Source organism: Natator depressus, chromosome 14 (assembly GCF_965152275.1).
Source record: "Natator depressus isolate rNatDep1 chromosome 14, rNatDep2.hap1, whole genome shotgun sequence".
Classification (NCBI taxonomy): domain Eukaryota; kingdom Metazoa; phylum Chordata; order Testudines; family Cheloniidae; genus Natator; species Natator depressus.
In genome coordinates this window covers 31,930,971-31,952,953 of record NC_134247.1, presented here as the reverse complement: position 1 = coordinate 31,952,953, position 21,983 = coordinate 31,930,971, and the positions used below count along the sequence as shown (strand labels likewise).

At 56.4% G+C, this 21,983-nt stretch overlaps 1 protein-coding gene across 1 annotated transcript; it reads left to right on the top strand.

The window, feature by feature from the left end:
* Positions 1-9,679: 9,679 nt before the first annotated feature.
* LOC141998846 (C-type lectin domain family 2 member D-like) lies at positions 9,680-13,636 on the top strand (the record flags this gene model as incomplete). The annotated part of the gene is made up of 3 exons (XM_074971821.1): positions 9,680-9,802; positions 10,443-10,546; positions 13,156-13,636. Coding segments are annotated over 3 exons (414 nt in total), but the record flags the coding sequence as incomplete, so codon positions are not given.
* Between the last annotated feature and the right edge of the window lie 8,347 nt (positions 13,637-21,983).

Sequence of the window (21,983 nt, the reverse complement as noted above, 5' to 3'; positions counted from 1 at the left end):
AGAGGGAGGGGACAGTTACCAGGGGGCCAGCAGGGGGGCAATAATTAATGGGTAGGAGATTAACTTCAACATGATTTGCCAGGTCTAGTATCCCAAGGAGTTCTGCTAGCCTGGACTGCTGCCCCCTCCCCCTGCTCTGCGCTTTGCTTCCCTGGACAGGCAGGTTGAGATGAAGATGGGAACAAACTCCCTTCCCTTCAGGAGACCGAACGCCCGCTGCCTGGCCTGTCCAGCGCAGCCAGCCAGGTTCACGGTCACCATAAACAGCTGCCATCTGCGCTCGCACAAGCTGTCTGTGCAGGCGGGGACGTCAACAGCGCGACGAGACCCTGCCTGCCGAGGTCACCAATGGGTGGGTTTCACACTGCGTTAAGGGAGGTGTCGGTACTGCGTTCCACAGCTCATTTCAGTGACACGCCAGCACCTGCCCAGCACTGGGCACCACCCGGGGATGCAGGAAGGCCAGGCTGGCACCTCAGGGCGACACGCTGCAGGCAGAGGGCCCAGCTCATTGCTGCCCTGCACCATCAGTCACCCCCACTCTGCACGGGTATCAGTGACCGTGCCTGGGGCCCGGCAACAGTGACTTGGACCCAAAGTGCTCAGAGATGGGCTGGGGGGAGCTAATTTCAGTCCCAACACAGAGAGTGCCCAGGTGCAGGGGTCTGGGAGGGAGCAGGAGGAGGGTCTTGGAGGAGCATCCCCCAGGAATCCTCTGTCCCAGGGGCAGAAGCCAGACAGGCCAGGAGGAGAGACTGACTGTGGTGGCTCCAGGGGGAATGGGATGTGCAGAGAGGGGGAAGGGAAGGGTAAGAACTCACCTGCCAGGACAATGATGAGAACTAAGAACATGGTTGCGAGGGCGACTGTGAGCACAATTGTACATTTCTTGTAGTTACGATGAGGGTCTGAAACAGAAAGACTCGTCAGGCAGGGCCGCGAGGACACGTCTCCCCGACAGCACCAGGGCTGGAGCTGCCTTAGAACAGTGGTTCTCACCCACCGGTTCGTGTACCCCTGGGGCTAAAAAGAGGTCTTCCACGGGGCACATCAACTCATCGAGACATTTGCCTTGTGTTACGACAGGCTACATAAAAAGCACTAAGTCAATACAAGCTAAAATTTCATACAGACAATGGCTTGTTTATACTGCTCGATAGACTATACACGGAAAGGTACAGCGTTGATAGTCCAATCGATCTATTTCATAATTAAATACGCAACAATCAGAGAGAGTCAGCAATTTTTCCGGAATAGTGGCTGTGACACTTTTGTATTTTTATGTCCGATTTTGGAAGCAAGTCGTTTTTTTAGGTGAGATGAAACTTAGCAGAGGGCAAGACAAATCAGCCTGCTGACAGGGCGACAGTCGTCTGGAAAGGCTGAGAACCACTGGACTCGAACATGCACCGTCCTGTCGATTGCTCCTTCCGTCAGACGCTCTGGGAGAGGAGCCCGGAGGGTCAGGCCGGCTGGGGCTCGCAGAACAGCCCCTCTTTCCCCTCAGCCCAGTGCCCTCCCCTGGGCACTCCCAGTCCAGCTGCCAGGAGGCCTGGTGAGCTCAGGGGCACAGAGATAAGGACCCGCATGTGCTGGTGGCAGTTGCTCCAACTGCCCCCCCACCATCCCCACCCCCATTCTGCCCCCTGCCGAGCGCTGGCTGGGCCCACACTGCCGAGTGCCCCTGTCCCCGCACACTGGGGTCTCACACTGGCCATACACAGCAGAAGGGGGGAGAACGAACCAGGCAGAGATGGGCCAGGGCTGTCACAGGGGGTCTGACACAGGGGGCCTGAACAGCCCCACGGCCACCGCTGTGTGCGCCAGACAGCAGCTGTGAGCCAGGGATCAGTGCCCTGAGAGCCCCTGGGGGTGATCCAGTCCCTGCTGCCCACAGACAGGGTGTTGCTGGGCACTGGCTGCTGCCACTGAGAGCCTGGCCCCATGTGGGGCAGCCTCAGTGTCTCTCTCCAGCCTGTTCCCAGGCAGCGACACCCCATTACCTGGCTCCCCGCCAGTCTCCAGGTGTCCATGGCCCTCAACAGGCCACTCCTGCAGTGGCTCTTCGCCCCCAGCAGGTCCAGCTGCTGGCCCCATCGTCTCTCTCAGTGACACTCGGGCCGCACACGCTGCTGGAGACGCTGGGCTGGGGTCGGCTCCTCTCTGTCACTGGGTCCGATTCAGCAGCAGCGAAGCCGAGCTGGGGCCAGGGTCCTGGCCCTGGCTCCCCGCACACCCTGCTCCGGACTCTCCGGCCGATCTGAAAGTCGAGACGGACCCAGCAGGACAGGTCAGTGTGGCGGGGGGGGGGGGGGGCACGATTTGTGGTTTCTCATTCCCTGCCCAACAGCCCAACCCCCAGCCAGAGGCAGTGCCATGATGATTGAACCCCCTTAAACGCCATCGGCCCCTCCACCCCCCAGGGCTTCAGAGACCTGATCTGCCACAGACCCCACCCACCGCGCACCACCCACATGTTACAGGCACCCAGCTGGGGTTGACAGGAGGAAAAAACCCTCCCTCCCCACACATACCTCCCGCAATCGAGAGCAAGTCGAGAATCCTAACAAGACCGGGGAGTTGGTGGGCGGGGGAGAGAACCAGGATGGATTGAGTAAAATCAAGGCAATTAAATCACCAAGTCCAACGCCTCAATTGAAATGATCAATTTTAATCAACTTTTCCATTTACACTTCAGTAATTTTCTAAGGTCAAGTGCCCACCCAGTGGGCGACAGAACCATTAAAACTTCATGTCCAAAACTTCCCCCATGGGGGGAGGGATTGGGAAATTGTGGGAGTGGCCCTTTCCTTCCCCCTTGTTCACTGGGAACGCAGGCAGGGGGAGGATGCCCGTGGGAAACCACGGTTGGGGATCCAGGGGTACAAGGTTGGGGGTACAGGGAGCAACAGTGCACTGATGACCTCCCCCCAAACTGGCTTGGGGCCATGGGAGGGGAAGGGCCCAGGCAGCTCCATGCTCCACACAGGTGCCCCATCCACAGCGAGCAGACCGGGGGTTGGGGTTGGGGGAGCCACCAGACAGGCCCAGCCCGAGGAGCGGGGGGAGGGGGAAGGGACGAGGGGGGAAGGAGGGGCACCCAGACCGAGAAGAGACGGGAGGGGAGGGGGGGAAAGGGGACGGAGAGGCCCCCCCAGCATGAGGGAAGGAGGGGGAAGGGAGACGGAGGGGCCCCACGCCCGCCCCAGCCCGAGGGGAGGGGAGAATGGGGAAGGGGGACAGAGGTGCCTCCCCCAGCCCGGGAAAAGGGGGGAAGGGAGAGGGGGCACAGAGAGCCCCCCCCAGACCGGGAATGGGGGGAAGGGGGCACAGAGGGCCCCCCAGCCCAGGAAAAGGGGGGGAAGGGGGCACAGAGGGCCCCCCCAGGCCGGGAAAGGGGAGGGAAGGGGGCACAGAGGGCTCCCCCAGGACGGGAAAGGGGTGGAAGGGAGAGGGGGCACAGAGGGCCCCCCACCCCAGGAATTGGGGGGAAGGGGGCACAGAGGGCCCCCCAAGCCTGGGAAAGGGGGGGAAGGGAGAGGGGGCACAGAGGGCCCCCCCACCCAGGGAAATGGGGTTGAAGGGGGCACAGAGGGCCCCCCCAGACCGGGAAAGGAGGGGAAGGGGGCACAGAGGGCCCCCCAGAGCCCGGGAAAGGGGGAGGAAGGGAGGGGGGGCACAGAGGGCCCCCCCATCCCGGGAAATGGGGGGGAAGGGAGAGGGCAGAGGGCCCCCCCGCCCGGGAAAGGGGGGTTAAGGGAGAGGGGGCACAGAGGTCCCCCCCAGCCCGGGAAAGGGGGGGAAGGGGGCACAGAGGGCCCCCTCCGAGCCCGGGAAATGGGGGGAGGTTAGAGGGGGCGCAGAGGGCCCCCCCAGCCCGGGAAGGGGGAGGAAGGGAGAGGGGGCACAGAGGACCCCCTCTCAGCTCGGAAAAGAGGGATGAAGGGAGAGGGAGCACAGAGGACCCCCCCAGTCCAGGAAAGGGGGGGAAGGGAGAGGAGGCACAGAGGGTCCCTCCCCCAGCCCGGGAAAGGGTGGGGAAGGGGGCACAGAGGGCCCCCCGAGCCCGGGAAAGGGGGGGAAGGGAGAGGGGGCACAGAGGGCCCCCCCAGCCTGGGAAAGGGGGGGAAGGGGGCACAGAGAGTGCCCCGCAGCCCGGGAAAGGGGGGGAAAGGGGCACAGAGGGGGCCCCCCCCAGCCTGGGAAAGGCGGGGAAGGGTGCACAGAGGGCCCCCTCCCAGCTCGGAAAAGAGAGAGGAAGGGAGAGGGGGCACAGAGGGCCCCCTCCCAGCCCGGAAAAGGGGGGGGGAAGGGAGAGGGAGCACAGAGGGCCCCCCCCACCTGGGAAAGGGGGGGAAGGGAGAGGGGGCACAGGGGGCCCCACCCAGCCCAGGAAAGGGGGGAAGGGAGAGGGGACACAGAATGCCCCCCCAGCCTGGGAAAGGGGGGGAAGGGGGCACAGAGGGCCCCCCCAGCCCGGGAGAGGGGGTGAAGGGGTAACAAAGGGCCCCCCCAACCTGGTAAAGGGGGGGAAGGGAGAGGGGTCACAGAGGGCCAACCCCAGCCCAGGAATGGGGGGGGGGAAGGGGGCACAGAGGGCCCCCCCAGCCCAGGAAAGGGGGGGGAAGGGGGCACAGAGAGCGCCCCCCAGACCGGGAAAGGGGGATAATGGGGACACAGGGCCCCCCCCAGGCCCGGGGAAGGGGGGAAGGGGAGACACGGCCCCCCCCAGCCCGAGAAAGGGGGGGGAAGGGGGACACAGGGCCCTTCCCCAGCCCGGGTAAGGGGGGAAGGGGGACACAGGGCCCTCCCCAGCCCGGGAAAGGTGGGGAAGGGTGACACAGGGTCCCCCACAGAACGGGAACGGGGGGGGAAAGGGGAAGGGGGACAGAGGGCCCCCCCCACCCAGCAAAGGGGGGAAGAGGGACACAGGGCCCCCCCCCCAGCCTGGGAAAGGGTGGAAAGGGGACACAGCCCCCCCCCCGGCCGGGAAAGGGGGGAAGGGGGACACAGGACCCCCCCCCCAGCCTGGGAAAGGTGGGGTGTGACGATGTGACGCAGCAGGGAGGGGGGAGTGTTGACCTGGGAATGTGCCCTGGGGGTGGGAGACCTGAGAGCCTGTCACCTGAGCCAGGAGGGGGAGGGGGAGGTGACACCTCTGCCCAGGAATGTGAAGACAGGCTGCGGAAGGGAGCCTGCTGGGGGGGTTTAGTTTCAGTTTGGGGCTGGGTGGAGGAACGCAGGGACCCCAGGACTCTGCTCCCCCAGAAGGACTTGACTGAGGGGTCCTGGGTGTCCCCACAAGCTCTGTTTTGGACTGTGTTCCTGTTGTCCAATAAACCTTCTGTTTTACTGGCTGGCTGAGAGTCTCAGTGAATCCCATGAAGAGGGGTGCAGGGCCTGGACTCCCCCACACTCCATGACACCCCCCTTTCCCTTTCCCCCCTTTCCCGGGCTGGGGGGGCCTGTGTCCCCCCTCTCCCTTCCCCCCCTTTCCTGGGCTGGGGGGGCCCTTTGTCCCCCTTCCCCCCCTTTCCCCAGCTGGGGGGCCCTGTGTCCCCCCTCTCCCTTCCCCCAATTTCCCAGGCTGGGGGGGCCCTGTATTCCCCCTTCCCCCCCTTTCCCAAGCTGGGGGGGGGCGTATATCCCCTTTCCCCCCCTTTCCCGGGCTTTGGGGGGGCCCTGTGTGCCCCCTCTCCCTTCCCCCCCTTCCCGGGCTGGGGGGGGCCCTGTGTCCCACCTTTCCCGGGCTAGGGGGGGCCCTGTGTCCCCCTTCCCCCCCTTTCCCGGGCTGGGGGGGCCCTCTGTGTCCCTCTTCTCCCCTTTCCCGGGCTGGGGGGGCCCTCTGTTCCCCTTTTCCCTTCCCCCCTTTCCCGGGCTGGGGGGGGCCCTCTGTCCATCTTCCCCCCTTTCCCAGGCTGGGTGGGGGGCCCTCTGTCCCCCCTTTCTCTTCCCCCCCTTTCCCGGGCTGGGGGGCCCTCTGTACCCCATTTCCCTTCCCCCCCTTTCCTGGGCTGGGGGGGCCCTGTGTCCCCCCTTTCCCTTCCCCCCTTTCCTGAGCTGGGGGGGCCCTCTGTCCCCCCTTTCCCTTTCCCCCTTTCCCGAGCTGGGTGGGCCCTCTGTCCCCCCTTTCCCTTCCCTCCCTTTCCAGGGCTGGGGGGGGCCCTGTGTCCCCCCTCTTCCTTCCCCCCCATTTCCCGGGCTGGGGGGGGCCCTGAGTGTCCCCTCTACCTTCCCCCCCTTCCCGGGCTGGGGAGGGCACCCCCCCGTCCCCCTTCCTCGGGCTGGGCCTGTCTGGTGGCTCCCCCCACCCCAACCCCTGGTCTGCTCGCTGTGGATGGGGCACCTGTGTGGAGCATGGAGCTACCTGGGCCCTTCCCCTCCCATGGCCCCAAGCCAGTTGCGGGGGAGGTCATCAGCGCACTGTTGCTCCCTGTACCCCCAACCTTGTACCCCTGGGCCCCCAACCGTGGTTTCCCACGGGCATCCTCCCCCTGCCTGCGTTCCCAATGAAAAACGGGGAAGGAAAGGGCCACTCCCACAATTTCCCCACCCCTCCCCCCATGGGGGAAGTTTTGGACATGAAGTTTTAATGGTTCTGTCACCCACTGGGTGGACACTTGACCTTAGAAAATTACTGAAGTGTAAATGGAAAAGTTGATTAAAATTGATCATTTCAATTGAGGCATTGGACTTGGTGATTTAATTGCCTTGATTTTACTCAGTCCATCCTGGTTCTCTCCCCCGCCCACCAACTCCCCGGTCTTGTTAGGATTCTCGACTTGCTCTCGATTGCGGGAGGTATGTGTGGGGAGGGAGGGTTTTTTCCTCCTGTCAACCCCAGCTGGGTGCCTGTAACATGTGGGTGGTGCGCGGTGGGTGGGGTCTGTGGCAGATCAGGTCTCTGAAGCCCTGGGGGGTGGAGGGGCCGATGGCGTTTAAGGGGGTTCAATCATCATGGCACCGCCTCTGGCTGGGGGTTGGGCTGCTGGACAGGGAACGAGAAACCACAAATCGTGCCCCACCCCCCACTGACCTGTCCTGCTGGGTCCGTCTCGACTTTCAGATCGGCCGGAGAGTCCGGAGCAGGGTGTGCGGGGAGCCAGGGCCAGGACCCTGGCCCCAGCTCGGCTTCGCTGCTGCTGAATCGGACCCAGTGACAGAGAGGAGCCGACCCCAGCCCAGCGTCTCCAGCAGCGTGTGCGGCCCGAGTGTCACTGAGAGAGACGATGGGGCCAGCAGCTGGACCTGCTGGGGGCGAAGAGCCACTGCAGGAGTGGCCTGTTGAGGGCCATGGACACCTGGAGACTGGCGGGGAGCCAGGTAATGGGGTGTCGCTGCCTGGGAACAGGCTGGAGAGAGACACTGAGGCTGCCCCACATGGGGCCAGGCTCTCAGTGGCAGCAGCCAGTGCCCAGCAACACCCTGTCTGTGGGCAGCAGGGACTGGATCACCCCCAGGGGCTCTCAGGGCACTGATCCCTGGCTCACAGCTGCTGTCTGGCGCACACAGCGGTGGCCGTGGGGCTGTTCAGGCCCCCTGTGTCAGACCCCCTGTGACAGCCCTGGCCCATCTCTGCCTGGTTCGTTCTCCCCCCTTCTGCTGTGTATGGCCAGTGTGAGACCCCAGTGTGCGGGGACAGGGGCACTCGGCAGTGTGGGCCCAGCCAGCGCTCGGCAGGGGGCAGAATGGGGGTGGGGATGGTGGGGGGGCAGTTGGAGCAACTGCCACCAGCACATGCGGGTCCTTATCTCTGTGCCCCTGAGCTCACCAGGCCTCCTGGCAGCTGGACTGGGAGTGCCCAGGGGAGGGCACTGGGCTGAGGGGAAAGAGGGGCTGTTCTGCGAGCCCCAGCCGGCCTGACCCTCCGGGCTCCTCTCCCAGAGCGTCTGACGGAAGGAGCAATCGACAGGACGGTGCATGTTCGAGTCCAGTGGTTCTCAGCCTTTCCAGACGACTGTCGCCCTGTCAGCAGGCTGATTTGTCTTGCCCTCTGCTAAGTTTCATCTCACCTAAAAAAACGACTTGCTTCCAAAATCGGACATAAAAATACAAAAGTGTCACAGCCACTATTCCGGAAAAATTGCTGACTCTCTCTGATTGTTGCGTATTTAATTATGAAATAGATCGATTGGACTATCAACGCTGTACCTTTCCGTGTATAGTCTATCGAGCAGTATAAACAAGCCATTGTCTGTATGAAATTTTAGCTTGTATTGACTTAGTGCTTTTTATGTAGCCTGTCGTAACACAAGGCAAATGTCTCGATGAGTTGATGTGCCCCGTGGAAGACCTCTTTTTAGCCCCAGGGGTACACGAACCGGTGGGTGAGAACCACTGTTCTAAGGCAGCTCCAGCCCTGGTGCTGTCGGGGAGACGTGTCCTCGCGGCCCTGCCTGACGAGTCTTTCTGTTTCAGACCCTCATCGTAACTACAAGAAATGTACAATTGTGCTCACAGTCGCCCTCGCAACCATGTTCTTAGTTCTCATCATTGTCCTGGCAGGTGAGTTCTTACCCTTCCCTTCCCCCTCTCTGCACATCCCATTCCCCCTGGAGCCACCACAGTCAGTCTCTCCTCCTGGCCTGTCTGGCTTCTGCCCCTGGGACAGAGGATTCCTGGGGGATGCTCCTCCAAGACCCTCCTCCTGCTCCCTCCCAGACCCCTGCACCTGGGCACTCTCTGTGTTGGGACTGAAATTAGCTCCCCCCAGCCCATCTCTGAGCACTTTGGGTCCAAGTCACTGTTGCCGGGCCCCAGGCACGGTCACTGATACCCGTGCAGAGTGGGGGTGACTGATGGTGCAGGGCAGCAATGAGCTGGGCCCTCTGCCTGCAGCGTGTCGCCCTGAGGTGCCAGCCTGGCCTTCCTGCATCCCCGGGTGGTGCCCAGTGCTGGGCAGGTGCTGGCGTGTCACTGAAATGAGCTGTGGAACGCAGTACCGACACCTCCCTTAACGCAGTGTGAAACCCACCCATTGGTGACCTCGGCAGGCAGGGTCTCGTCGCGCTGTTGACGTCCCCGCCTGCACAGACAGCTTGTGCGAGCGCAGATGGCAGCTGTTTATGGTGACCGTGAACCTGGCTGGCTGCGCTGGACAGGCCAGGCAGCGGGCGTTCGGTCTCCTGAAGGGAAGGGAGTTTGTTCCCATCTTCATCTCAACCTGCCTGTCCAGGGAAGCAAAGCGCAGAGCAGGGGGAGGGGGCAGCAGTCCAGGCTAGCAGAACTCCTTGGGATACTAGACCTGGCAAATCATGTTGAAGTTAATCTCCTACCCATTAATTATTGCCCCCCTGCTGGCCCCCTGGTAACTGTCCCCTCCCTCTGCGGCTCTCTGCCCACCCCGTGTTGTAACACTGAGCTTGGGCCCAGCTCTCTGTCCTGGGCTTCCTGGCATAAGCTGCTTGTCAGCTGCATCCCTGTTGAATGTGAACCCAAGAGAGGGAGAGCAGAGTCAGATAACCCCCCTCTGGGGCTGGATTCCCAGCATCCTCCTGGCTCCCTCACGGCCTTTCAGTACCCACCCTGGTTCGAGGTGTCTCAGATGCCTGGGGCGCAGGGGCTGATCTCCCCCTGTTCTCCTCGTTGGCGGGTGGCGGGTCTCCCTCACACCACGTGTCGCTGTCTCATTCTCAGTGTGGAGACCTAAGCTTCCGTCAGCTGAACCGGGGCCCGTTGCTGGATCGGATACCGAGGGAAATGCTACTATTTCTCTGAGGCCGAAAGGAACTGGACCTACAGCCTGACCTACTGCTCTGCGCTCAGCGCCTCCCTGGCTGAGATCAACAGTGAGCAGGAAATGGTGAGAGATGCTCGAATTGCAACGTTCTGGTCTTGGCTCAGCAGCTGCTGCAGGAGAACCTGGGCTCGAGGAGCAGCTCTGAGTAAATGAGCTTCCAGTTGCTGAATGTCAGGCCTGGCTGGCTGGCCCGGGGCACCTCTAGTGTCCGTGTCTGACTGCAGGGATCACTCGCTGTCAGCCCTCTCAAAAGGAGACCGCCCCTCTCGAGGGCAAGGCTGGCTTGAGTGTCTTCTGGGTGGCATCGGGCCAAAGGGGTACTGAGATCCCAGATTGACTTGAAGAGCCAGTGCTCTTGGGTAGCCAGATGAGGATGGGGGGGGGCTCCTCTTAGCCCTGGCCCCTTCTGGCTGAGGATTTGGTGGCTCTTCTCTCATCCCTGGCCCTTCCCAGCATCCCTTATTGAGATCAGCTGGGCTCTTTCCTTCCCCTTCCCCTGTGATGGGGAGGGGAGCTCAGCTGTTCTCTAAGGCGAGGCGAGGTTTGGGATGGGAAAGTTAATACTGAATTACCCAGAGCTGGGCAAGAGGGAGGTGAAAATCCCCAGCCGTTCCCTGAAAACAGAGCCCTTCAGTGTATACCTGTGAGTCTCTGGTGCACAGAGCCTGTGCTCTGACCCCACCTCTCCCTCTGCTGTTTTTAGGCTTTCCTGCTGCGCTATAAAGGCAAATTTGACCACTGGATTGGCCTCCGGAGGGACCCTGGGCAGCTCTGGAAATGGGCCAATGGCACCAAATTCAACAACCTGTAAGTCCTCTGTGAATTCCCTGGGCTTTGGGTCCCTGGCGTCTGAGATAGTGAGTTCAGCCGACTCACCAGTCAGTGCTATGTACTCTGTGTATTAGTGATGGGTGGAAGCAAGTGTTGTCTGCTGGGAGACTGGCCAAAGCTTTCAGATCTGTCTGGCTTTAGTGGGGCCATCTGCGTTAAAGATGCACATCTGATAGTCACAAATGCTGAGTGCCTGGGGCTGCCATGAGAAGTGGGGTACAGTAGAGATGGCCCAGACGACATCCCAAGAGGGATTTCAGTGGGATCTGGGAGGGATCAAATAACCAACCCCCAGTTGAGCCGATAGCAGGGTTTGACCCTGGACCATCAGCACTGAAAGAACGGCAGAGTAGGTCACGCTGGGGGGAGGGGCACTACATGTCCAGGAAAGCATAGAGTAAAGAACAGTAAAAATCTTAAACGAACCCAACTGTATCCTGGCATCTCTAAGAACAGGAATTCCACACTTGAAGAATAAGAATCTAGCAGCAGGAATATACTACTGACCAGGATGGTGACTATGAAATTCACCGAGATTAGAGAGGCTACAAAAGCAGAAAACCCAATAATAATGGGGGTTTTCAACTATCCCCATATGATTAGAGATATGGAACAGCTTCCATAGGAGGGGAGACGACTAAGGGGGGGATATAGGAGGTCGATAAAATCATGAGTGGCGTCGAGAAAGTGAAGAGGGAAGTGTTATTTACGCCTTCACGTACCGCAAGGCCTAGCGGTCACACAATTAAATGAATAGGCAGCAGGTCTGACACAAACAAAAGGAAGTATTTCTTCACACAACACAGTCAACCTGTGGAGCTTGTTGCCAGGGGATGTTGTGAAGGCCAAGAGTGTAACTCTGTTCAAACAAGAAGTAGATAAGTTCACAGAGGATAGCTCGACCAGTTCCTATCAGCCAGGATGGTCAGGGATGCAACCCCATGCTCTGAGTGTCCATATACATCTGACTGCCAGAAGCTGGGTGTGAATGGGATGGATCACTCGATACTGACCCTGTTCTGTTCATTCCCTCGGAAGCACCTACCGCTGGCCAGTATCGCAGGACAGGACACTGGGCTAGATGGACCATTGGTCTCACCCATGTGGCCAGTCTTGTGTACTTACAGCTGAATGGTGTTTTTAAAAAAGCCCTTTGCGATTGATGGGAAGCTGGAAAATGTGCCCAGAGGAGGCTTAGGAAACAAGTCACTTGATGACCTGTTGTTTGATCCCAGTCAGATATTTTCACATATTCCAGCAAGGATGCCCTAATGTAGGCAGCAGTCTGTCTTTGTGATTGCATCATGAGCCCATCTGTTAGCAGGCCTGTTTGGGGTCTGTCCACACCGCAGCTGGCACCATGCCACTGCAGAGAAACTAAATGAATTCTTTGCAGCAGTCTTCATGGCTGAGCATGTGAGGGAGATTCCCAAACCTGAGCCATCCTTTTTAGGTGACAAATCTGAGGAACTGTCCCAGATTGAGATGTCATTAGAGGAGGTTTTGGAACAAATTGAGAAACTAAACAGTAACAAGTCACCAGGACCAGGAACTCAAAGGTGAAATTGCAGGACTACTAACTGTAGTCTGTAACCTATCATTGAAATCCGCTTCTGTACCCGATGACTGGAGGATAGCTACTGTGACGCCAGTTTACCTGAACTGGGTAAACAGGCATCTCAGTGGGGTGTTAACCCTGAAATCTGCCACCCTGCGGGCGCCCACCCCAGCAGAAGGCTCTGGGTGCATCATTGCCATCCCATCAGAGCTCTTCTGGGGTGATGCTGGTGGGGGAGCCACCCACAGCCATCTGCTCAGGTGGCTTTGGGCTGGGCTCTCCCTTCTCTGGGACAGATCTCACCCCGAGCCAGAGGCTGGTGGCCTGAGGGCAGGGAGATCCCGGCCTGCCCAAAGAGTAGTGCTGGGCCTCCTCCCAGCCCAGCACATGGCTACTGTGAGAGGCCAGGATGGGACCATGGGGGAGGATTTGCCTGTGGGCCTGGATCCCACCCTGTTCCCAGGTGGGAAGCGCTGGCCTCCAGCTCTCACGGGAAGCTCTGTGTGAGTGGCTGGGGTCACCCCATGGCCGCTGGGTTTGTGCTGCTGGCATTTCACTCCAGCCACCCCCTGCAATACAGCCTGTACTGACAGGCCTCTGGCCTGAGAGCTGATGTAAACTGTCCAGGGAGACCTGGACCCAGCTCTTCTGTGAGGCGTTACTGCTACTCCTCGCCACGCTGAGAGTCACCTGGAACCTGTGCCCGGGGCAGTTTGGGTGGGTTGGGCCTGCAGGGGCCCATCCAGACCCAGCTGGGTGTGTGGTGGGGGGGAGAGTAGGACCTGGGTTAATGCCCACCCAGCATAAATGGTCCATGGAGGTCAGTTGATCTTCAAACCTTTCCTGGCCTTGCTGCCCCACTGCCCCCTTTCTAGCTGGGGCCTGTGGCAGGTGCAGGAAGGGGAATCGTGAGGGGCTGTGAGTGCAGCAGCTCCCTGCACTGTGCGAGAGCGTCTCTCCCTGCCTGTGACTGATGGGAAATGTCCAACTCCTACCTGACACCAGCTCCCTGGCTTCTCTCTTGCAGGTTTCCAATAGGAGAAGGAGGAGACCGCGCGTATCTGAATGGTGTGAGTGCGGTCAGCAGCTTGCGATGCGCCAGTGAGAGACCCTGGATCTGCACCAAACCCGACGCATTTACACAGGCACAGGAGGCTGCCGTGGAAGGGGCTGGTAACAACAGTATTATAGAATCTAGCCCTGGAAAAGCCTGACTGTGATTTCTTGTGACCATCACATCTGAGCAATTCCAGAATATCAGGGAATGCTCTGCGCATCACTGGGTTACTTCCCTGTCTGGCCATCTGTGTATTGTGTGCCTGATGTTGGATGTCTCTTTGCACACTGAGCCAGGTGCAAAATTAGATTGCAAAATCCACAGAAAAGGAAATCTACAGGAAGAAACTTACAGCACGGGGCTGTGTGTGTGTCCATCTGTGGTGTTTAAGCATAAAGACAAAGGATCGGTCTGATCTCTCTCGGTGTGCAGAGACATACTGGATCCTTCCCCTCGGAGACAAACTGACGGTATGCATGTCTCCTAAAAGAAGGGTCCGAGCCTGCCTGGCTGTAAAGTGCTGCAAGGATTTCGGGTGAGCTGTACTTGGTTAGACAGGAGAATACCTTGTTAGTTCAGTCTAGGCTCTAGAACGCATGTTATGACTTTGTTATATGTAACCATTTGTTTCCAACACTTTCACTCGACTCTTGGCTTTGTTGAACTGAGGCGTGATTTCGCTGTGAGCCTATGGCAGCGCTGTGTGTTACGTGGAGCAGTGATCTGAGCTGGAGCTGGTAAGCTGGGGCCGAGGATGTGACTGTTCCTTTGGAAACAGTGAATCTGTGAATACTACCGGTGCCCAGGGGACCAGGGACTGGATGCTCCAGACAGATTCTCAAAGGACTTGAGGGCAGAGTGGGCCTATTGCTACCCTGCAGTGACGGCAGGCCCAGCAGCGAGTGCGTGTGGCCAGTGGAGTTGGGGAGCTGACCCCTGGCAGGCACAGACAAGGCTCCCTCAGGCAAAGGGCAGGTGGTGGCGAGGTGCCTCCCAGCCCCGGGTACCCGGGTACATTGCAGGGTATTAACTTACTGCAGGTTTGGGGCAGTTAAAAATTACACCCCAAGGCCCCAGCCCAGTGAGGAGGACCGAGGAGAAGAACTGTGACTGCGAGGGGCACCTGAGTCCCAGCACCGCCCAGAGTTCCGCTCTACTAGCTAAAAGTTCTAAGACTCCATTCCTGGTCTATCCCCGGCAAAGACAGAATATAGACAGACACACAGACCCTTTGTTTCTCTCCCTCCTCCCAGCTTTTGAAAGTATCTTGTCTCCTCATTGGTCATTTTGGTCAGGTGCCAGTGAGGTTACCTTTAGCTTCTTAACCCTTTACAGGTGAGCGGAGATTTCCTCTGGCCAGGAGGGATTTTAAAGGGGTTTACCCTTCCCTTTATATTTATGACACGCCCCCCAAATCTCAGCTAGGGTGAAACACTGGCTGGGATTTCTTCCTGGAGCTCTAGGACAAACAGAGTTAATAAGACGCATGCATCTCTAAATATACTACCAAGTACATAAAGACTAACAATATTTTCTACATCTCAAGGACGATTTTAACCAGTTGATTCTGGGAAACTTTCACGGGAGAGTGCATCAGCCACTTTGTTAGAAGCTCCTGAGATGTGTTGGATGTCGAAATCAAAATCTTGGAGAGCTAAACTCCACCGAAGAAGTTTTTTGTTAGTTTCTTTGACGGTGTGAAGCCACTTCAGTGCAGCATGGTCGGTTTGCAGGGGGAAACGCCGTCCCCAAACATATGGGCGTAGCTTTTCCAGAGCGTAGACAATGGCGTAACATTCTTTTTCGGTGGTTGACCAGTTGCTTTCCCTCTCAGACAGTTTTTTGCTGAGAAACACTACAGGGTGGAATTCTTGATCAGGTCCTTTCTGCATTAAAACTGCTCCCACACCACGCTCGGACGCATCTGTGGTTACTAGGAACGGTTTGTCAAAGTCTGGGGCCCTTAGTACAGGGTCAGACATGAGTGTCGCTTTAAGCTTGTTAAAGGCCTTCTGACACTTTTCGGTCCACTGAACAGCATTTGGCTGTTTGTTTTTGGTTAGGTCTGTCAGTGGGGCGGCGATTTGGCTATAGTGCGGTACAAATCGTCTGTAATAACCGGCCAAGCCTAAGAAGGATTGAACCTGTTTCTTTGACTTTGGGACAGGCCACTTTTGGATAGCATCCACTTTGGCCTGTAGGGGGCTGATAGTTCCTTGACCCACCTGGTGTCCAAGGTAAGTCACTCTGTTTAGGCCTATTTGACACTTCTTAGCCTTAACAGTTAGTCCTGCCTCCCTTATGCGCTCAAGGACTTTTTGTAGATGTTCTAGGTGGTCTGCCCAGGAATCCGAAAATGTGGCCACATCGTCAAGGTAGGCGACTGCATATTCTCCTAATCCCGCTAGGAGACCATCTACAAGTCTTTGGAAGGTGGCGGGTGCATTTCGCAGCCCGAAAGGGAGTACATTAAATTCATACAGCCCGAGATGTGTGGTGAAGGCTGACCTTTCCTTGGCAGATTCATCTAGCGGTACCTGCCAGTACCCCTTGGTTAAGTCCGAGGCAGAGATGAACTGGGCCTGTCCCAGTTTCTCTAATAGTTCATCTGTGCGTGGCATTGGATAGTTGTCTGGGCGAGTTACAGCATTTAGCTTACGGTAGTCCACGCAAAAACGTATTTCCCCATCTGATTTGGGAACTAGAACCACTGGAGATGCCCATGCACTTTCAGAGGGGCGGATTACACCCATCTGTGACATATCCTGGATCTCCCGTTCTATAGCAGTTTTAGCTTGAGGAGACACTCGGTAAGGTTGGACCCTAATTGGGTGAGCATTACCTGTGTCAATGGAGTGGTATGCCCGTTCAGTCAGTCCTGGGGTGGCTGAGAACGCTGGCGCGTAGCTAGTGCACAGCTCCTGGAACTGCTGTCGCTGCATACGCCCAAGGGTCATGGAGAGGTTCACCTCTTCCACACCACCAGCACATTTTCCTTCGTAGTAGACACCTTCAGGCCACTCAGCGTCGTCTCCTCCCTGGGCTGTAAACTGACAAACCCTTAATTCTCTGCAATAAAAGGGCTTTAGAGAATTAATATGGTACACCTTAGGTTTTCGGTTGGAGGTGGGGAATGGTATGAGATAATTAACAGCTCCCAGGCGCTCCTGGACCGTGAATGGCCCTTCCCACGATGCTTCCATTTTATGGGCCTGGAGCGCCTTTAAGACCATGACCTGGTCCCCTACTTTGAAGGAACGCTCTCTGGCATGTTTATCATACCAGGCTTTTTGCTCTTTTTGAGCATCCTGTAAGTTTTCTTTAGCAAGGGCTAAAGAGGTTCAGAGGGTGTTTTGTAGGTTGGTTACAAAGTCCAGAATGTTAGTTCCTGGAGAAGGTGTAAATCCCTCCCATTGCTGCTTCACCAACTGCAATGGCCCCTTAACCTCACGGCCATATACAAGTTCAAATGGGGAAAACCCTAAACTGGAGTGTGGTACAGCTCTGTAGGCAAAGAGCAACTGCTGCAACACTAGGTCCCAATCATTGGAGTGCTCACTTACGAATTTACGTATCATGGCCCTCAAAGTTCCATTAAACTTCTCCACCATGCCATTTGTTTGATGGTGGTAAGGAGTGGCAACCAAGTGATTTACCCCATGAGCTTCCCAAAGGTTTTTCATAGTTCCTGCCAGGAATTTAGTCCCTGCATCTGTGAGGATGTCGGAGGGCCAACCTACCCTGGCAAAAATGTCTGCTAGTGCCTGGCACACACTTTTAGCCCTGGTGTTGCTTAGAGCTACTGCTTCCGGCCATCGGGTGGCAAAATCCGTGAAGGTCAGTATGTACTGCTTTCCTCTGGGTGTCTTTTTCGGAAAAGGACCCAGAATATCCACAGCTACTCGCTGAAATGGAACTTCAATGATGGGGAGTGGCTGGAGAGGGGCTTTGACCTGGTCTTGGGGCTTTCCCACTCTTTGGCACACCTCACAAGACTGGACATAGGTAGAAACATCCTTGTCCATTCCCTCCCAGTGGAATGACCCCCCCAAACGGTCTTTGGTCCTGTTCACCCCAGCATGGCCACTAGGGTGATCATGGGCTAAGCTCAAGAGCTTGGCCCGGTATTTAGTTGGAACTACCAACTGTCTCCGAGGATGCCAGTCTTCCTGGTGCCCACCAGAAAGAGTTTCCTTGTATAAAAGTCCTCTTTCTACAACAAACCTGGATCGATTAGAAGAGCTGAGAGGCGGTGGGTTGCTCCATGCCGCCGTCCAAGCTCTCTGGAGGCTTTCATCTGCTTCCTGTTCGGTCTGGAACTGTTCCCTTGATGCTGGAGACATCAGTTCCTCATTGGATTGTGGACCTAGGCTTGGTCCCTCTGGAAGCGATATAGGGGATGGAGCTGTTTCTGTTGACTGTGAACCGCTCTCCGCTGGTGCACTATGTTGGGATTCAGGCTCCGGCTGAGCCTCTTGTGTCGGGTTATCGGCTGCTGCCAGTTCAGGGTCGGTGGGGCCCTCTGGTGTTGAGGTTGCAAGTACTGGATTCAGTGCTGACAATGGGTCTGGTGTTGGTTGTTCGGCTGGTTCCGGTTCTGGGACTGGTTCCGTCTGGGTCTCTGGGACTGGATCCACTACTGCTGTTGCAGACATTGGCCTGGGGTCCGGGTCCATCACCTCTGACCGGGTCCTGATAGAAGTTTCCGGAACAGAGCTAGGCCTCACGGCTTGTTTAGCCTGGCTGCGGGTGACCGTTCCCACCCTCTTGGCCTGCTTCACATGATTGGCCAAGTCTTCCCCCAACAGCATGGGGATGGGATAATCATCATAGACTGCAAAAGTCCACATTCCTGACCAGCCCTTGTACTGGACAGGCAACTTGGCTGTAGGCAAATCGAAAGAGTTGGACTTGAAGGGTTGAATCGTCACTTGGATCTCTGGATTGATTAAATTGGGGTCCACTAAGGAAGCATGGATAGCTGACACTTGTGCTCCGGTGTCCCTCCACGCGGTGACCTTCTTCCCGCCCACACTCACAGTTTCCCTCCGCTCCAAGGGTATCTGGGAGGTATCTGGGCCTGTGGACCTCTGGTGTGATTCCGGTGCAATGAACTGTAATCTGTTGGGGTTCTTGGGGCAGTTGGCCTTTACATGCCCCAGCTCGTTACATTTAAAACATCGTCCAGCTGACGGATCACTGGGGCGAGGAGGGTTGCTGGAGAACGGGGTGGTGGGACGATAAGGGGTCTGGAGGGTTCTTTGGGAGGTAGGTGGGGCTTTGGGCGGCCCCCGGTAATAGGGTGGGGTCTGGGGTTGTCCCTTCTGGTCTCCGCTCCAACTGCGACCAGTTTTCTTCTTCTCTGCCACCTCCACCCACCTGGCTCCAATCTCTCCTGCCTCAATTACAGTTTTGGGCTTCCCATCTAGGATGGATCTTTCTATTTCCTCAGGAACACCCTCTAAGAATTGTTCCATTTGCATGAGGAAGGGCACATCTACTGGAGATTCAACACTTGCTCCTGATATCCAGGCATCCCAATGTTTCACAGTGTGGTAGGCATGTCGGGTAAATGACACGTCTGGTTTCCACCTTAGGGCTCTGAACCTCCGACGAGAATGCTCGGGTGTTATCCCCATTCTGACTCTCGCCTTGGATTTAAACAGTTCATACTCGTTCATGTGTTCTCTAGGCATTTCAGCCGCCACCTCAGCTAAGGGTCCACTGAGCTGTGGCCTCAGCTCTACCATGTATTGGTCGGTAGAGATGCTGTACCCAAGGCAGGCCCTTTCGAAGTTTTCTAAGAAGGCCTCAGTATCATCACCTGCCTTGTAGGTGGGGAACTTTCTGGGATGGGAAGTGGTACCTGGAGAAGGATTGCTAGGGTTTGTTGGTATATTCTGCTGAGCCTTTATCTTCTCCACCTCCTCCACATGCTTCCTCTCTTTTTCCTTCTCCTCCTCCACATGCTTCCTTGCCTCCATTTCCCTCTTGGGGGCAGCTTCCTGTACCTCCTTCTCCAGCCGCATGAGTTCTATCTGTCTTTCATGTTCCCTTTGTTTTTCCTCAGCCTGAAATTTGGCTAATTCCAGCTGTAGTCGAGCCGCGGATTTTGTCATTCTAACCTCTCTGTTTTTAACTAACTTTACACCCGAGGTTTAGAAATAAACAAACAAAACTTGGCTGTAAAATTTTGCTGTGCTGGAATAGAATACCTATTCTCTGATAGTGATTGTCAGCCTACAGAAAAAGACAATTCCCTTGTCTCTGCTCTGGGCCCAAATCAAAGCAAAAAACCTCCAACTACTTGGAAACCTGCTTACCCAGCTCAAAGAAAAAGCAAATGGGTAGAACACACCCCCCCTATTTACTTTTAGGGAAAAAAAATAAAACTCTGGCTTGGAAGACTGTGAATTTCCCTGCAGGAGTTAAGTACCCTGCCTCCAGGCAAAGAAAACCTGCAATTCACAAAGATAATCCCCTTTTGTCTCTGCTTGGCCACAAAGCAGAGATAAAACAAGCTGCTTTCAGTTTCAGCTGCTTTTTGGACTTCCTTTCCAAAGGAAAAAAAAATTCCTTTTTAAAATCTGTATTTCTAGTTCAAAAAATCTCAACTGGATTTCAAAATGATTTCAGGTTAATCCCACCACTATGCCACCATGTCAAGGTTCCTCCCCCACTCTGAACTCTAGGGTACAGATGTGGGGACCTGCATGAAAAACCTCCTAAGCTTATCTTTACCAGCTTAGGTCAAAACTTCCCCAAGGTACAAAATATTCCACCCTTTGTCCTTGGATTGGCCGCTACCACCACCAAACAAATACTGGTTACTGGGGAAGAGCTGTTTGGACACGTCTTTCCCCCCAAAATACTTCCCAAAATCTTGCACCCCACTTTCTGGACAAGGTTGGGTAAAAAGCCTCACCAATTTGCCTAGGTGACTACAGACCCAGACCCTTGGATCCTAAGAACAATGAACAATCCTCCCGACACTTACACCCACCCTTTCCTGGGAAATGTTGGATAAAAAGCCTCACCAATTTGCCTAGGTGACTACAGACCCAGACCCTTGGATCTGAGAACAATGAAAAAGCATTCAGTTTTCTTACAAGAAGACTTTTAATAAAAATAGAAGTAATTAGAAATAAGAAATCCCCCCTGTAAAATCAGGATGGTAGATACCTTACAGGGTAATTAGATTCAAAACATAGAGAACCCCTCTAGGCAAAGTTAAGTTACAAAAAAGATACACAGACAGAAATAGTTATTCTATTCAGCACAATTCTTTTCTCAGCCATTTAAAGAAATCATAATCTAACACGTACCTAGCTAGATTACTTACTAAAAGTTCTAAGACTCCATTCCTCGTCTATCCCCGGCAAAGACAGAATATAGACAGACACACAGACCCTTTGTTTCTCTCCCTCCTCCCAGCTTTTGAAAGTATCTTGTCTCCTCATTGGTCATTTTGGTCAGGTGCCAGCGAGGTTACCTTTAGCTTCTTAACCCTTTACAGGTGAGAGGAGATTTCCTCTGGCCAGGAGGGATTTTAAAGGGGTTTACCCTTCCCTTTATATTTATGACACACCCCAAGGCCCCAGTCCAGTGAGGAGGACCGAGGAGAGGAACTGTGACTGTGGGGGGGGCACCTGAGTCCCAGCACCGCCCAGAGTTCTGCTCTGCCTAAAGCCACAGTCCCACCCTGTGAGTAGGGCTTTACCAAATTCATGACCATGAAAAATGCATCACAGACTGTGAAATCTGGTCTCCCCTGTGCAATCTTGCTGTGGGGGTGGGGGTGGGGGAAATATGTCACAGTACTGCCACCCTTACGTCTACGCTGCCTTCAGAGCTGGGTGGCCAGAGAGCAGCAGCTGCTGGTCTGGTGCCCAGCTCTGAAGGCAGCACTGCTGCCAGCAACAGTGCAGAAGTGAGGGTGGCATGGGGGGGGGGAAGGGCCAACCTTATGGGTGGGTGATGCGGGCAACTGCCCAGAGGACGGTGGTCAGGAGGAAACCCCGCCAACCGCCAGCTCCAGGCCCTTTTAACCTCTGAGTGCTGGACCCTGGAACGGGGGAGGGGCAGGGCTGGGAGTGTCCTGGGCAGGGGCTCCTACCATGTGCCAGGCTCTAGCTGCAAGTTCGGGCTGGGCTGGGGAGGAACAGGACCTCGTCCCCTGCATGGGCTGCTCCCAGGGCCAGATCAGAGCCACCGCCAGGAACCTCCCCCAGCAGCAGAAAGCTCCGTGGCTGCCGGCCGGGAGCCCAGTTCTGAAGGTAGCACCACTGCCAGGAGCAGTGCTGAAGTAAGGGGAGCAATACCGTGACACCCCTCCCCCAATAGCCTTGAGACCGCCCCCCCCCCCCATGACCCTCTTCTGGGATGGGATCCACACAGTTACAACAGGGTGACATTTCAGATTGAAATAGCTAAAACTGTGAAATTTAAAAGACTTTTAAAAATCTCATGACCATGAAATTTATCAACTGGATGGGTGAATTTGGTAGGGCCATACCCATGAAACTGAACAGGGGGGTACTTCACATTACAGATACACAAATGTGGATCCTCAGTTGCACTGTTTATATCACGGCCGCTTCTTTCTGGCAGATCCATTTGAGCTCCGCGGCACACGTCTCAGACAGAACCTGGCTGCCTTTTATCCACCCGCAGCTGTTCCCATCAGCAGAGCCTGAGAAGCTGCAGAGTGAGAGAGAGTCCGTGTCACTGTGGGTCCCTGAAACAAGGAAAGGGCCAGGGGTGAGTCTTTCCTCCCCCTCCCCCTAATGGGAAGCTGG